This window comes from Dendrobates tinctorius, unplaced genomic scaffold (assembly GCF_039654945.1).
Source record: "Dendrobates tinctorius isolate UK_male_01 unplaced genomic scaffold, ASM3965494v1 ptg000138l, whole genome shotgun sequence".
Classification (NCBI taxonomy): domain Eukaryota; kingdom Metazoa; phylum Chordata; class Amphibia; order Anura; family Dendrobatidae; genus Dendrobates; species Dendrobates tinctorius.
The window spans coordinates 15,367,320-15,383,112 of record NW_027361806.1 but is presented as its reverse complement, the minus strand read 5'-3'; the positions used below and the strand labels follow the sequence as shown (position 1 = coordinate 15,383,112).

General features: G+C 49.5%; 1 protein-coding gene across 7 annotated transcripts in view; it reads left to right on the top strand.

The window, feature by feature from the left end:
• Positions 1-15,793, top strand: part of JAK1 (Janus kinase 1) — a 127,606-nt gene that overhangs the window by 85,728 nt on the left and 26,085 nt on the right. For all 7 annotated transcript variants that reach the window (XM_073544686.1, XM_073544683.1, XM_073544684.1 and 4 more), the window contains 4 exons: positions 10,957-11,080; positions 11,264-11,453; positions 11,678-11,784; positions 12,998-13,147. In XM_073544686.1, coding sequence (XP_073400787.1) covers positions 10,957-11,080; positions 11,264-11,453; positions 11,678-11,784; positions 12,998-13,147 — 571 coding nt within the window. The remainder of the gene's footprint in view (positions 1-10,956; positions 11,081-11,263; positions 11,454-11,677; positions 11,785-12,997; positions 13,148-15,793) is intronic.

Genomic DNA, 15,793 nt, shown 5'->3' with positions numbered 1-15,793 from the left:
TCTGACAAAATTGCAGGGGTGTCAATACTTTTGGCCACAACTGTACGATGGGTCCTATCAAGTGTTCCCGGTGTATGACAGGTCTCTGGTGTTACCGGTATACTATAGGTGGGACTTATGAGGTGTTCCTGGTATATGGCCGGACTTGTGTTCTTGGCAGAGCTGTGGAATTGGTAAGCCAAACCTCCGACTCTGACTCAGAAGTCAGGGAAGTTGAGGAGTCGAACTCCGACCCAACAGCACTGGTCACTACTGAGCATGTACATAAAGTACAGCACAGATTAATCTCAACTAAAAGCCGAGATACTTAGATCAGGAACAGAACAGGCATTTATCGGACATTTCATAACTTTCCCAAATTATGAAAACATTTACATCACATCCTGCATTGTACTACTGCACCCAATGTATTATATATTTTAAGAGTTGGTCCATTTTATACCAACTCCGACTCCACCAAAATGGACACCGACTAAACAATCCTGCTTCCTGGTATGTTCTGGGACTTGTGCGGCGTTCCCGGTATGCTGTGGGACTTGTGGGGCGTTCATGGTATGCTGTGGGACTTGTGGGGCGTTCATGGTATGCTGTGGGACTTGTGGGGCGTTCCCGGTATGCTGTGGGACTTGTGAGGCGTTCCCGGTATGCTGTGGGACTTGTGGGGCGTTCCCGGTATGCTGTGGGACTTGGGCGTTCCCGGTATGCTGTGGGACTTGTTGGGCGTTCCCGGTATGCTGTGGGACTTGTTGGGCGTTCCCGGTATGCTGTGGGACTTGTGGGGCGTTCCCGGTATGCTGTGGGACTTGTGGGGCTTTCCCGGTATGCTGCGGGACATGTGGGGCGTTCCCGGTTTGCTGCGGGACTTATGGGGTGTTCCCGGTATGCTGCGGGTCTTGTGGGCCGTTCCCAGCATACGGTGGGGCTTGTGTGGCGTTTCCGGTACGCTGCGGGGCTTGTGTGGCGTTTCCGGTACGCTGCGGGGCTTGTGTGGCGTTTCCGGTACGCTGCGGGGCTTGTGTGGCGTTTCCGGTACGCTGCGGGGCTTGTGTGGCGTTTTCCGGTACGCTGCGGGGCGTTTCCGGTACGCTGCGGGGCTTGTGGGCCGTTCCCAGCATACGGTGGGGCTTGTGTGGCGTTTCCGGTATGCTGCGGGGCTTGTGTGGCGTTTCCGGTACTCTGCGGGGCTTGTGTGGCGTTTCCGGTACGCTGCGGGGCTTGTGTGGCGTTTCCGGTAAGCTGCGGGGCTTGTGTGGCGTTTCCGGTACGCTGCGGGGCTTGTGTGGCGTTTCCGGTACGCTGCGGGGCGTTTCCGGTACACGGTCGGTCCTGTGAGTAGTATACGCCACATGACTTATCAGACTTAAAGGATCTGTTGCTAAAGGTTTTCAGACACCACAGGACGCCTCCAGCAATTTTGTAATGTTTATGATAAGAGAGGAGGGACTGCTCAACATTGGACTTAGTTTTAATGTTATGTTCCATTAGGATTATACTTCCCCTTTAATATATGCAGTTTCCTCACACACTGACCAGCTCTTCTGTCCGTACAATGGTGGGTGGAGGGTCATGTGTTATGAATGGGTCACCGAGGAGGAAAAAACCTAAAACAAGCTAAGCCCCAGAAAAACCAGAGAGGTTGGTAACTATGCAGATTCCTGATCCTAACCACACAACTAGCAGCAGCCGTGGAGCGTACCTGCGATGCACCTAGACGCCTCATCACGGCCGGAGGTCTAAATAAGCCTAAAGCAAAAAAAGGGGAAAACTAACTGCCCCAGAGCAGACCCCAAAGGAATAGACAGCCCCCACACATGTATTGACGGAGAAACAAGATGAAAACACAAACACAGGCAGGAAAATAGGCTGAGCAAACTGATGGGGCCCAAACTAACTAGAAAGGAGAGGAAAGGAAAGACACTGTCTGCAATCTGCCCAAAACCCTACAAAATAATGTCCAACACTTCTGATAACAAAATTAACCCTGAAGACACTAGACTTCTCCCACTGTATCAGCACTCTGAAATATTCAGAGACAGAGCAAAAAGAGGCCAATCTAATAAGGGACAAAAAGCAAATTGGCAAATACAGATAAATAAGAGTGGAAATTCAGCACAGCCCCAGCTGGGGCTGGCTGACCACACAAAAAACTGAATAGAACAACAAAATCAAGTGTGAACATTAGCAGAAAAACTTAGCTTGAGCTGACTGGAACAGAGCTGGGAACCAAGACCTGACAAGCAGAAGGAATCACCAGCACCAGAGTAGGGCGTCGGCTGTCTTAAATCCAATCTGAGATTCCTGAGGTCCAATCGTCATCCTCATTATCAGGTGGCAGATTTCTACTGATTAAATCAGCCTCACTACCTCCTGTTACCACCAGAGGGAGCCTGGAAGGAGAACTCACAACTGGTAGACCAGAAAATGAACTCACAACAGTCATGTGACCAGGTGCGCCTATTACCTGCCTCCAATAGAAAAAGCTTTCCCATGTGAGGTGTTTTATAATTTGGAGGAGGCTGATTGGTGCGCCTGGTCGCCGCTGTACAGACAGAAGAGCCTGGTCAGTGTGTGAGGAAACGGTACTAATGAGAACGAGGTCAACCCCTTTAATTTAAGGGATTGGCCATTTGCACCTCTTCTTGGATGTGAATCACTTGCTGAGTCATTATAGCGCACTTCCAGGAATGGTGACTGCGGCGCCCACAGATATTTATTTTTTTTTTTTATGCCTTTTTCTAATTCTTGATTTCGGTTGCTGATTTTTCGCTGTGTCTCACAAAGGAGATAACGTTTTGAGCTTCCTGCGGTGACTCATTCAGTTCATAGGGAAGTCCCATCCTCCTATTGGTGTGTATTCACTTCTGTGACATCCGCATGTAGTGACATTTGTCGGGTTTTCCTCTCCCGTCCCTTCACTTAAAACATTTTTTTTTTTTTTTAAACTCTTTGAAAGCCAAGACTAGATTAGTATACCTCTCTTACCCATCACAGCCGGATACTGTCCATCTCTTTCTCGGCACTGTCTCCAGAGGTCCCAGGAAGGGAGAAAACATGCAGGAACCTTTCTTCATGTTATCACCAATCTTACCAATCACAGCCTTAGGGATCATCCATATGTTTGTGAAAAATGATCGGAGTATGGGCCGACCATGGGTCTCCTGAACTGGCCCGTACTCTGACCGTGATACACAGATGTCTGAATTCGGCCTTTTGCTGTCTTCACTTCCCCTGTACTTCCTCTAGGACAGGTTGGGGGTGAGGTGTATACAGGAGCCTTTCTTTATCACCCCTAATCACAGCCTTTACTGCCAAACCTAACGCTCAGACTAGATGATGACGTTATTGATGACCCCCAAAAAGTGTCCCTTTTGTTCTTAAAGGGCTATTCTCATCTCCCGTTTTCATTTTATTTCCCCATATATGTAATTTTGTATCTGTTGCTGTACATGTTGCTGTCCTCGATACTCATTTCTTACCCTTTTTTCGTACATCGCAGCACCTCTTGCATTCTTTGGCTGCACAAATAAGTAGACCCGGATCTTAAGCTGTCTCTCATTCCCAGGACATCGCCTCCTCTTCTCCATTTATTACTGTTGATGGGGACGTAAGGTGCTGCGCTCCCAATAGCCCGGCCATTCAAGTATGGTACTATGCAGCTCATCTGTGCTATTGCGAAAAAAATAAGGATAATTGCAGATATTTTTTACTTTGCATATTTAATAACTGTAGACCGGATCGTTGAGCTGGTAAAACCCCTTTAAACTTTTTGATGCACTAGTGATGCTTTAATTTAATTATTGTACATTTTGAATAGTGTTGCATAATATATAGTCACTGGTTTTAAAAATATCACTGTATTTTCCATGATCATAGTGCCTTAGTGACAAAGTCTGAGTATAGCAACTCCTCCCATTACATCGAAATGGCTGCAAAGCCTGGAGGCGAAACAACAGTTCTGTCACCGAAAACCCATGTCGTATGTGATCTTGCTTAAGGAGAACATTAGTGTTTCTCGATCGCTTCATTGGGGGACACAGAAACCATGGGTGTATGTTGCTGCCACTAGGAGGCTGACATGTACAGAAAAAAGTTAGCTCCTCCTCCGCAGTATACACCCCACCGACCAGCACTAGTTTCCTCAGTTTAGCTTGGTGTCAGTAGGAGGTGGACACGGGTCTTTCATTAGACCCATATCTACCTCAGCGCGCGTCGTTTCTTTTCAGGTTTGACAGAGGGATACAGAGTGATTGGTCACATCTGTAGTCCCACAAGGAGGCTATGAGTACGGCGTGTACTGCCACCCCATATCCTCATAGCTCTCCACGGAAGGACGCGTGTCAGGCGATCCAACTGGTCCTCTTCTCTCGCCCACCAGAGCCTGTCGGTCTGGAAGAGACGCGGACATCCTTCGGCTGGATGATAGAGGTACACTTCCTTCCACAGGTACACAGAACACATTGAAGAGCGGCAGGACTAGGTAGAGGGCAAGTATGGGTTCCCTGAGTGGCATTTCCCCCCTCAGCATCCTCCCCGGCTGCATTTCTCTCAGTGCTTGTTAGCAGCCGGGCTGCAGTCATGGCTCCTTTTCCCCCCAGGTATCTCGGCCCCCCTCAACAGCCCCTTCCTCTCCCTGAATCTCCTCCTCTCCTCCCCGGCTGCACTTTTCTCAGGGCGCGTTTGCAGCCGGGCTACAGGCTTAGCTCCATTGAGGAGCGATCGCTGCTGCAGTGCGGCTCTGCTTCCGCGCCACCCCGCGCTTCCAGGCGGCCGCCGCATCTACTACAGGCCCCGGCTTCAGTTTGGGCCTACCTCGGCGTCGCGGCCACACCCCCCGCCTTCTTCCTCAGACGGGCTTCTCTCCCGCCCGTTCTAGGCCCGCCCACCGCTCTCTTCCTCGGTGTCTGCGTTCCGGGGGCGGCGCTCAGCCCCCTAGCCTGCCTATAGGCAGCGGGCGGCGACATCTACCGCCTCCTTACTGCGGTCAGCTCGCCCGCCTCCTCCTTCCCCCTGTCTCCTTAAGGAATCGCGCGCTTTTTTTTCTACCCGGCTCTTCTCAGGCTGCCGCCATTTTCTCAGCCTGTCAGCCGAACTCCGTCTCCTCCATCCGGGGCTACGCAGATCCAGTCGAGCTGTGCAGCATTGGGGGACACAGCAAGCGTTTGCTGGAAGCATCTACAGGACACCGGACCGTGAGTAAGCTCTGCTCTGCAGACTGACACCCTCCTCTGCCTCCTGTTCCCTAACCTTCCGGCACCCCTCATTGTTGTGAGTTCATTTTCCCCTTCACCGTTGATGTCTGATGAACACCCTCTGCTGGTGAAGAGAGGTAGTGAAATTGATTGGGTTGGGAAGAACCTGTCATCTGAACAGGTGGAGCCTGATTGGACACCCGGAATCACTGAGTGGATATAAGGCAGCCGACGCCCTACTGGGGTGCTGGTGATCTTTTCTGCTCTGAGCTCTTGCAAACCAGTTCAGTACCTGTCTTCTGAAAGCTAAGTATTTGCTCTCTTATTTTTCCATGAGATATTGTCTGTTTACTTAGTGTTTGTGTTCTGCCTGCCCTTGTTGGTACAGGCTGAGCTCCATTTTTGTCTCTGGTCAAGTTGATCTTTTGCTCAGTCTTCAGAATATACCTGAGTGCTGATAGTGTTTTTGAAGTCTAGTGACTTCAGGGCCTTTTTTCTATCAGACGTGTTGGACATTATTTTGGCAGTATTTTTGCAGATTGCAGCCAGCATCTTTTCTGTCCTTTCCTATTTAGTTAGTTGGGCCCCATCGTTTGCTCAACCTGTCTTTCTGTCTGTGTCTGTGTTTGTGTTTTCATCTGCTTTTCACTGACAATACATGTTGGGGGCTGTCTATTGCTTTGGGGTCTGCTCTGGGGCAGTTTAGATTTCCCCTTTCTTTCTTTAGGCTTATTTAGTTCTCCGGCTGTGAACGAGGGGTCTAGGGCACCGTAGGAACCCCCCACGGCTACTGTTTGTTGTGTGAATAGGATCAGGGGTCTGCAATCCGATAGCTACCAACCTCTCCGGTTTTCTGGACTTAGCTTGTATTTTTGTTTTTTCCTCCTTCGGTGACTCATTCATAACACCTCATTATGTCTAACTCTAAGCCTGATCGTGCTCATCCCCCTTCTTCCACTTGCACTTTAGTCAAGTTTTTTGCATGTTCTTCTTGCAAACGCAAACTTCCCTCAGGTCAGTCCACTCCCCTCTGCCTTGAATGCAGCATTCCCATTCAGCCCGCCGCCCGGGAGCTACCTATTGCTCCACGTGAGAGTGAATCCCCCGTTCCTGACTGGGCTTCTTCTCTATCTCAATCAGTGGCGGATCTCACTAGGGTGTCTCAATCCTTAGTGGCCGTTCTTGATAAGTTGCCCCTGGGCACTTCGGCAGGATCCAGCAGGTCGCAAGAGGCTCTATCTGAGCCAGCCAGCATTAGCAGCAAAAGGCCCAGGCAGGATCTCCGGCCGGAATCCTCTCCTCACCCTATCTCACCACATAGTCCTTCCCAGCAGTCTTCTTCCCGTGCCTCCTCACCCGAGTCAGGCGAAGCGTTCTCAGATGCGCCATCTGGAGAGATTTTATAGCTGGATTCGGACCATGACGCGGACATGAAGGTTACGGTACAGAACCTCATTGCAGCGATTAACCACACTTTCGAGATCACAGACTCCCCTGCGAAACCCTCAGATCAGGAGGTATCGTTCAGAAGGGCAGAAGCACCTTCCAGAGTTTTCGCTTCTCCCTCAGAGTTTGGCAAGCTCCTCACCAAGGAAAGAGAAAATCCGACGAGGCGCTTTCAAAGAGGGAAGCGTTTGGCGTGCTGTATCCATTTTCTCAAGAGCTCACCGACAACTGGTCGACTTCCCCCTCTGTAGATGCTCCCGTGTCTAGACTATCTAACAACACTGTCCTTCCGATTTCAGGTGTGGCGTCTCTGAAGGATTCTAACGACAGGATCATAGAACTTTAGCAAAGTCAGCATTCGAAGCGGCTGCGACTGTGCTAAGTCCGGCCTTTGCTTCCACTTGGGTAGCAAAGGCCATAGCTACTTGGGTGGAGGATCTCCGCCAAAGCATTCTTGATGGAGCCCAACCAGAGCAATTGGCCGAGCTAGCCAACCAGATTTCCCACGCAGGGGAATATTTGGTCTCTGCCTCCTTAGATGCCGCGTCTTGCGCAGCTCAAGCGTCCAGCAACGTAGTTGCAATCCGGCGTACAGTTTGGCTCAAGGCTTGGCAGGCTGATTTGTCATCAATAAGTCCCTTACCAATCTGCCTTTTCAGGGAGCGCGTCTCTTTGGATTCCAGATGGACCAGATTATTAAGGACGCCACTGGGGGCACAAGCTCTCTTCTCCCTCAGGCCAAACCTCGTAGACCCCCTCCAAGGTGTCAGTTTAGGCCCTTTCGGCCTTTCCGCCACCTCGCTACTGCAGAACCCTTTTCCAACCAACAAAGGCCGCAAGGACGCCAGGATAGGAAAAAGGTCTCCTTTAGGCCCACTCCCTCCTGGCGATCTCACTCCTCCCAGGGCAGATCCTCCAGGTCCAGAACTGGACGGTCCACATCGGCATGACTATCAACAAAGCCCCGAGGCACTTTCCCAACTGGGCGGCCGACTCCTATTTTTCAGGGACGTCTGCCTTGCTTCGGTGGAAGACACTTGGGTCAGAGAAGTTGTATCCTCAGGATACAAGATAGAGTTCGTTTCTCGGCCCCGGGATCGCTTCTTCGAGTCCTGACCTCCAAAAGACCCCGCCCTAGTTCTGGGTTTCTTTGCATCCATCGCCTCTCTTCTCAGCTCTGGGGTGATTGTGCCCGAAACAGAACGATTCTCAGGGTTTTACCTGTTTGTAGTGCCGAAAAAAGGCGGCACGGTTCGGCCCATTCTGGACCTCAAACTACAGAACAAAAGGGTCCGCTTGCGACATTTCAGGATGGAGTCCCTTCGTTCAGTAATCGCTTCCATGGAGGCGCAAGAATTCATGTGCTCAATAGACATTCAAGATGCCTATCTGCATGTCCCCATTTTTCCCAGGCATCAGAAATTCCTGCGTTTCGCTATTCATCAGGACCACTACCAGTTTGTCGCCCTGCCGTTTGGTCTCGCCACAGCACCCAGAGTGTTTACAAAGATCATGGTGACGCTGATGGCCCTGTTGAGGGTCAGAGTTCTCGTCCTCTTTCCGTACCTCGAATACATTCTAATCAAAGCTCCATCTTTTCACCAGACTCTCCAAAGTCTTACCATCGTTCTCGACACCCTGTCCAATTTCGGGTGGCTCGTAAACAAAAGAAAGTCCTGCCTTGTTCCGACTCAACGGCTTGTGTTTCTAGGCTTATTGTTCAACACCTGTCGATCAAGGGTCTTCCTCCCAGAAGAGAAGATGATCTCTCTGCGGCGAGATGTGCGAGCGCTGCAGAGCTCACAGCTTCCATCTTTCTGGTCTGCCATGAGAGTTTTGGGAAAGATGGTGGCGACGGCCGAAGCAATTCCCTTTGCTCAGTTTCATTCGAGACCGCTTCAACAGGCCATCCTGTCTCGGTGGAACAGGTCTGTTCTTTCCCTGGATCGTCCAATTCCCCTTTCGTCCCGGGTCAAACAGTCCCTCAATTGGTGGCTGACGTCACCTCTCATTTCTCTAAGCCGGTCATTCCTTCCGATTCACTGGCAGATTGTGACAACGGACGCCAGTCTTCTCGGCTGGGGGGGCAGTGTTTCGCAATCAGACTGTTCAGGGCCGGTGGTCAACTCAAGAGACAACTCTGCCGATCAACGTCCTCGAGATACAGGTGATTTTTCTGACTCTCATTCACTGGGAAAGGCTTCTCAGAGGTCTGCCGATCCGGATTCAGACAGACAATGCCACAGCGGTGGCATATGTCAACCACCAAGGGGGGACACGGAGCTCCTCGGCTCTAGCGGAAGTGTCCAAGATTCTCCACTGGGCAGAGGCATCAGTCCCAGCGATATCCGCCGTGCACATTCCCAGCGTGGACAACTGGGCCGCCGATTTTCTCAGCCGCGAGGGTCTCGCGGCGGGAGAGTGGTCCTTACATCCGGACGTCTTTCATCAACTTTGCCGTCGTTGGGGGACACCGGACGTAGATCTGCTGGCGTCTCGCCTGAACAGAAAGGTCCCACAGTTCGTATCCAGGGCCCGAGATCCTCTCGCAGTGGGCGCCGATGCTCTGACCATTCCCTGGTCTCGGTTCAAGTTCCCCTATGTTTCCTCCCCTTCCTCTTCTGCCCAAACTGCTGAAGAAAATCAAGGCGGAAGGGGTACCAGTCATCCTTATCGCTCCAGATTGGCCCAGAAGGTCTTGGTTCGCAGACATCGTCAACCTTCTCGCGGATGCCCCCTGGAAGCTTCCAGACAGAGCAGATCTGCTGTCTCAGGGCCTAATCTGCCACCCCAATTCTCTGCCGCTCAATTTAACGGCATGGCTGTTGAGACCGCGTTTCTAAAACGGTCAGGTTTTTCGGATCGGGTTATCCACACCATGACCCGGGCTAGAAAGCCATCGTCTTCCAAAATTTAATGTATTATCACACGTGGAAGGCTTATTTCACTTGGTGCGAGGCCAATGACATTCCGCCCATGTCCTTTTCTCTTCCTTCTATCCTGGCGTTCCTCCAGGCAGGCTTGGATGTGGGCCTTGCCCTCAGCTCTTTAAAGGGTCAAGTCTCGGCGCTTTCCATCCTTTTCCAGAAGACGTTGGCCTCCCAACCACAGGTCAAGACTTTTCTTCAGGGAGTGGCTCATGCGGCACCTCCGTACCACGCTCCTGTTGATCCATGGGATCTCAATCTGGTTCTGGAGGCTCTACAAGGTTCACCCTTTGAGCCTCTCAAGGAAGTTTCCCTATCGCTTCTCTCCTGGAAGGTAGCCTTTCTGGTGGCCATCACCACCATCCGGCGCGGGTCGGAATTGGCGGCCCTTTTTTGTCGCCCCCCTTTCTTAGTGCTCCATCAGGATAAGGTGGTCCTGCGGCCCCTGCCTTCCTTCCTGCCTAAGGTGGTGTCCACTTTCCACCTAAATGAGGACACTGTTCTCTCGTCCTTTTGTCCGGGTCCAATCCACCCGCTCGAGCGCTCCTTGAACAAGCTAGACCTGGTCAGGGCGATGAAGGTATACCTGGCTAGGACAGCTCCCTTGGGAAGACAGACTCACTTTTCATCATCCCAGATGGTGCGCGGAAGGGTCAGGCAGCCTCCAAGGCTACTATTGCTCGCTGGATCAGATCAGCAATTTTGGGAGTCTACCGGGTCAAGCATCGAGTGCCCCCTCCTGGAATTAGAGCTCATTCTACCCGGGCAGTGGGTGCCTCCTGGGCGGTGCGCCACAGAACCTCCGCGCTGCAGCTTTGCAAAGCTGCAACCTGGTCTTCAATCCACACGTTTGCCAAATTTTACAAGGTCCACATCTACGCTTCGGCGGACGCCAGCCTAGGCAGAAGGATCTTGCAGGCGGCGGTGGTGAGTTCTGAGACCTAATTGAAGTTTGCTTCTCCCTCCCCAGGGACTGCTTTGGGCCATCCCATGGTGTCTATGTCCCCCAATGAAGCGATAGAGAAAACAGGATTTTTTGGGTTGCTTACCGTAAAATCTGTTTCTCGGAGCCTTCATTGGGGGGGACACAGCACCCTCCCGTGTTTTTTGCAACTCCTGTTCCTTTGTTTGTTGGTTACAGTTGAGTTGCCTGTTCTGTTCTTGTTCTATTTTGTTACTTCTCCTACTGCTTTCTCACTAACTGAGGAAACTAGTGCCGGTCGGTGGGGTGTATACTGCGGAGGAGGAGCTATCTTTTTTCTGTACATAGTGTCAGCCTCCTAGTTGCAGCAGTATACACCCATGGTTTCTGTGTCCCCCAATGAAGGCTCCGAGAAACAGATTTTACGGTAAGCAACCCAAAAATCCTGTTTTTTCTCCTGTTTCTATTGTAGCACAGAATATGCCATAAATAAACTGCGCCAAGAAGGCAACGAGGAGGGGATGTACGTCCTGCGGTGGAGTTGCACAGATTTCAATAACATTCTCATGACTGTGGCGTGCTCCAAAATATCCCAGGTAAGGGAATGTAATCTCTTTGGTGAGTTCATTACTGTTGTAGGAGCAGAACAATTAATGACAGGAGAGCTTGGCAGACCCCATTTGGCTGATTTCCATCATGGGGGTTCCAAACGTGACAGATGCCAATGAAGTCTTTAGTGTGTGACTTGCTTGTCTGTTTTTGTATTTATTTCTTTGAAGTATGAATCCAAGAACCTGAAACAGTACAAAAATTTTCAAATAGAAGTCCGAGACAAAACCTTCAGCTTACTGGGCTCGGACCGCGTCTTCGACAACTTGAAACAGCTGATGGAGCACTTAAAGGGACAAGTTCTTAGGACGGACGACGTCAGCTTCACTCTGAAAAGGTGCTGTCCCCCTAAACCTAGAGGTGAGATGGAGGAACTGTCTGACAACTATACCAAAACATAATACAACCCGCAGGATCCCCACAAAGTCACGGAGAACAGATCTAATATTATACCCCCTAGATTAGAATATCCTCGTTTCTTATTTTAAGAACACCACAGTGCCTTTATGTATATAAATGTAGCTCTCGACAACACTCAGTCCTTTTTTTTTTTTTTTTTGTTCCCATTTTTTTTTTTCTTGCAGAAATCTCAAATCTACTAATTGCAACGAAGAAAGCCGTGGACTGGCAGCCGGTGTACCACATCAGCCAGCTGAGCTTCCACCGGATCCTGAAGGATCAGATTATACAAGTGAGTCCAGCGCTCGGTCATATAGACTAAGTAATCCGGTAAACACTTGGTTTTAATCTTAAGACATTTCTGCAAGTGAAGAATCTGGGAAATTCAATGCGCGATGGGTGTCTGTGATTTGCTACTTATAGGCTATGTTGGCTTTTGCAGCTAATTTTCTCTATTGACCCAGAACAGATTTTAAATTGGCATTGATTAAAAGTGTGGTCATATTTTGTATCCATAGCGGATATGAAGACCTACGTGTTGCCATGGAAACAGACAACAAACGCTCTGTAGTCAGATGCTGCAGTCATCCTCCCTTCTGTCTACCTCCTATTTCTTGGATTCCTATTCACGTGATTGCTGGAAGAGGATATGCCTGCAGGATCTGACTACTCATGGTTTGTTTGTCTGTTACCATTGAGACTTTTTTCTTTTAATTATATTAATCCAATTTGTCCTAGAAAAAAATCAATGGCACTTCAAACAAGAATGTATATCAAAAACCAGACTAAATAAACTCCAGATAGAAGAGATCCGTTATTTAAAATTAGATTTATTTCAATATTTCTAAAACGGGCATACAAAGATTTTTAAAACAAAAACAGGATGTCTCCAAAAGGAGACCACCACAAATCAATAGATCAGCATATACATTTCATATGGCAAAATAAATTCACATCACAAAATCTCTCTCTATGTATATATATATATACACAGGTGAGACCATCAGGGGTCAGTTATATGCCCAATTATAATAAGAACTGTGCTTAAATATAGCCATCCAATATAGGGTATATAAGGTGATATAATGCCAAAGTTATTAGACATTTTAGTGTGCTGATAGAAGTTGTAAACATTTTTAAGTGCCAGGTAATAAAAAAATTATATATACTCTATTTCACCGAGATAATGGAAAAGGAGCCCAATTGATGATAACCCCGCAGTCACGTATATACTCACAGTGAGGTAGATAAAGCATATCAAGTATACTATAAAGGGCTTCTTATAATAAATATATATATATACCTGGCAGCATGTAGGGAGACGCCACCACTACATGCTGCCAGGTGTGTGTGTATGTATATATGTGTATATATATTTATTATAAGAAGCCCTTTATCATTTTCTCCTACAAAGCATTATTAAAAAAAATCTGTATTGCAGAAACTTAGTGAAGCCTTTTTAAAATTGCGCATCTAGCGGTCACATCCGTATATTTATCTTGCAGATGGACCATCTGGGAAGAGGAACCAGGACCCAGATCTATGCAGGAAAACTCAACTACAGGGATGATAACGACTGTGAAGCAACTGGATCAGAAAAAGACATTAAGGTCATCCTGAAAGTACTGGACCCCAGCCACAGGGATATCTCTCTGGTGTGTTGACATTTTCGTTATCTGCAATCCCTCACTGACAGCAAGGATCACTGACTTGTGTGTTAGCACATGGGAGCCCTTAAACAAACCCATGACAAGTCCACCAGATCTCCGTGGAATGGTGATCGGCCATGGACAAATATACCAGGAAATGTTAGGGCCAAATTCACTGCGTTTATAGCAGCGTCTGATAAGAAAATGCATCTTATTTGCATCAAATAGTGTAATCTGATGTTATTCCATACAGCAGCATCCAGAGAAAATGCCTGCAACATACTGTACACTGCTAACTATGAGGATAGGAGGATCTTCTGTGCCTAAAGGTCTAAATAGTAATCTTCTGCTTTACATATTTTACTGGTGCAAGGAGATGCATCTCTATATACCAGAACATGTCTGTGTACTTGTATGTTACAGGTTAAAAACAAAGTCTCAGAATTTTTCATTTTCTCCTGCAAAAATTTCCAAAAGGCGCTGAAAAACAATCAATTACAATAATTAGATTTTTTTATACACTTTTTCCATAAAAAAAATCACAAATCAGCCCCTGATAGACTTCTTTGAGCCCCTTCCCACCACCCCTGATTTTCATTGTTGCACCTTCTTGTTTTTTCCTCCCTTTTTTTTTTTTTTTTGTGAGTCATAACTTTTTCTTTATCGCCTTATTGGGGGACACAGAATACCATGGGTGTATGCTGCTGCTGCTAGGAGGCTGACACTATGCAAAAACAAGAAAATTAGCTCCTCCCCGGCAGTATACACCCACCGACAGGCACCAAGCACCTCAGTTTGTGCTTAGTGTCTGTAGGAGGCGGACCGGGATCTCCCCAGATCCGCAGTTATTAATCCAATTTTTCCTTTCAGGGTTTAGTTTGAACTTTTTAATCCTTTCTTCTTTTATCTTTTAGGTTTTTTCCGTTGGGAAACAGGGTATACTTATCACCCTGATTTCCTATATCATGCGGCTGAGCGAGCAGTGTGGTGTCACCCACATCGCAACTCTCAGTACCGCAGGCAGGACTTTTCCCTATCACCTTCCGGTGATAAGGGTTGTGGACAGGTGGCTGGTCCTTGCCGAATCCCCCTCCTCACCCCTCTCTCGGGACAGGGCTGAGAGGAAGACGGCGATCGCAGGTGGTTCAAGCCGTCTTCTGCAGGATGCGGGTACAGAGGACTCCCTTCCCCCCAGCGGCCTGCCGTTTCCCTGTGGGCCCCTGTGGTCATCCTCTTCAGGGACGTCAGGTAAGTGCCTGTACGTTCCCTCCGGCCCCGCATAGGCTTCAGTGCATGGGAGAAGTTGGACCTTGGGATTACATGTCCACAGTTTTTGAATCTCCCGCCCTTTCTGCCTGCCGCGCGCTCACACAGCTGCTTGCGTCCCTTCCCTCCCCCTTTTCTAGTCAGGGAGACTCTGGGGATCCCTTCACTCACCGCAGCAGCGTCGCAAGCAGGGGACCGCTGTCATATTGCTTCCTGAGCGCGGTATGTCGGGGTAGGCATGGGGCTGCGGCGCCGTCACTTTTACTTTCACTTTCCCCTCAGCGAGGGGAATTTCTCTGCTCCCTCCTCCCTTCCTGAGCGCGCTCTTTTCAGCGCGCCTTTTCTAGCCCATCACAGGGCTTCTTTCTCTTTGAGATGCCAGCCTCCCCTTTCTGCCATGCCCTCTCCGTCGCCGTTAGCCAATCACTGCGCAGCCGCTAAGCTCCGCCCCCATCTTCCAGCACAAGGATTTCCTGGGTTTTCACTACCTTCCTGCGCTGCTTGGGGGACACTTCGGCGTTTCTTCTGCTGCTCGCACAGAATCTCGGTAGGCTCGGCTCTGGGACAGGGATTAGCTCTCCTCGGCAGTTATTCCCTAATTTCTGCGGCCATTCACTTATGCCCAACCCTTCAGGGGATCTCTGCTTCAGGCCCACCGCTACCTATTACGCCTGTGCGCGCTGTAAAAAGAAGTGGGCATCGGGTCAGTCGTCCCCATTCTGCCCCCCCTGCAGTCCTTCCATTATGTCAGCATCTCAGGAACGCACAGAGTCCCGGGCGGAGGGCGCTCTTCCCTCCTCTCTCCCCCCGGAGTGGGCCGTTACAATGTCACAGTCTGTTTCTGACTTGACAAAAGTATCACAGTCGCTGGTCCAGGTCTTAGAACGATTACCTCAGCTATCCTCAGCCACCTCTGCCCCGACCACCTCTCGGGGTGAGTCGTCCGCACCTGACCGCGACCTTCAGAGAGACAGACAGGGAAGGACTTCTAGGAAGCGGGCTCTGTCTACTTCGTCTTCGAGCTCGCAGGGCCCTTCCGCTCCCAGGCCTCCTTCTCCTTCCTCGGATGACAGCCTTTAGTCAGGCGATGATTCTCATTCGGAAGCTAGCTCAGAGGGGAACAGCGTTACTAAAACGCGGGACATGGTCGATAGTCTTATTACAGCTATCTTCCAAACACTAAAACTTAAACAGGATGAGGCTCCGGTTCAGGAAAGCTCGGTTCTCTTTAGACGAGCCAGACCTCCGTCCCGAACCTTTCCCAATCACAACGATTTCGATACTACCTTATCCAAACACTGGGAGCGCCCTGAGCAACGCTTCTCAGGCCGCAAGTATTTGGACGTTCTGTACCCCTTTGACGCAGAACTGCTCTCAAAGTGGTCC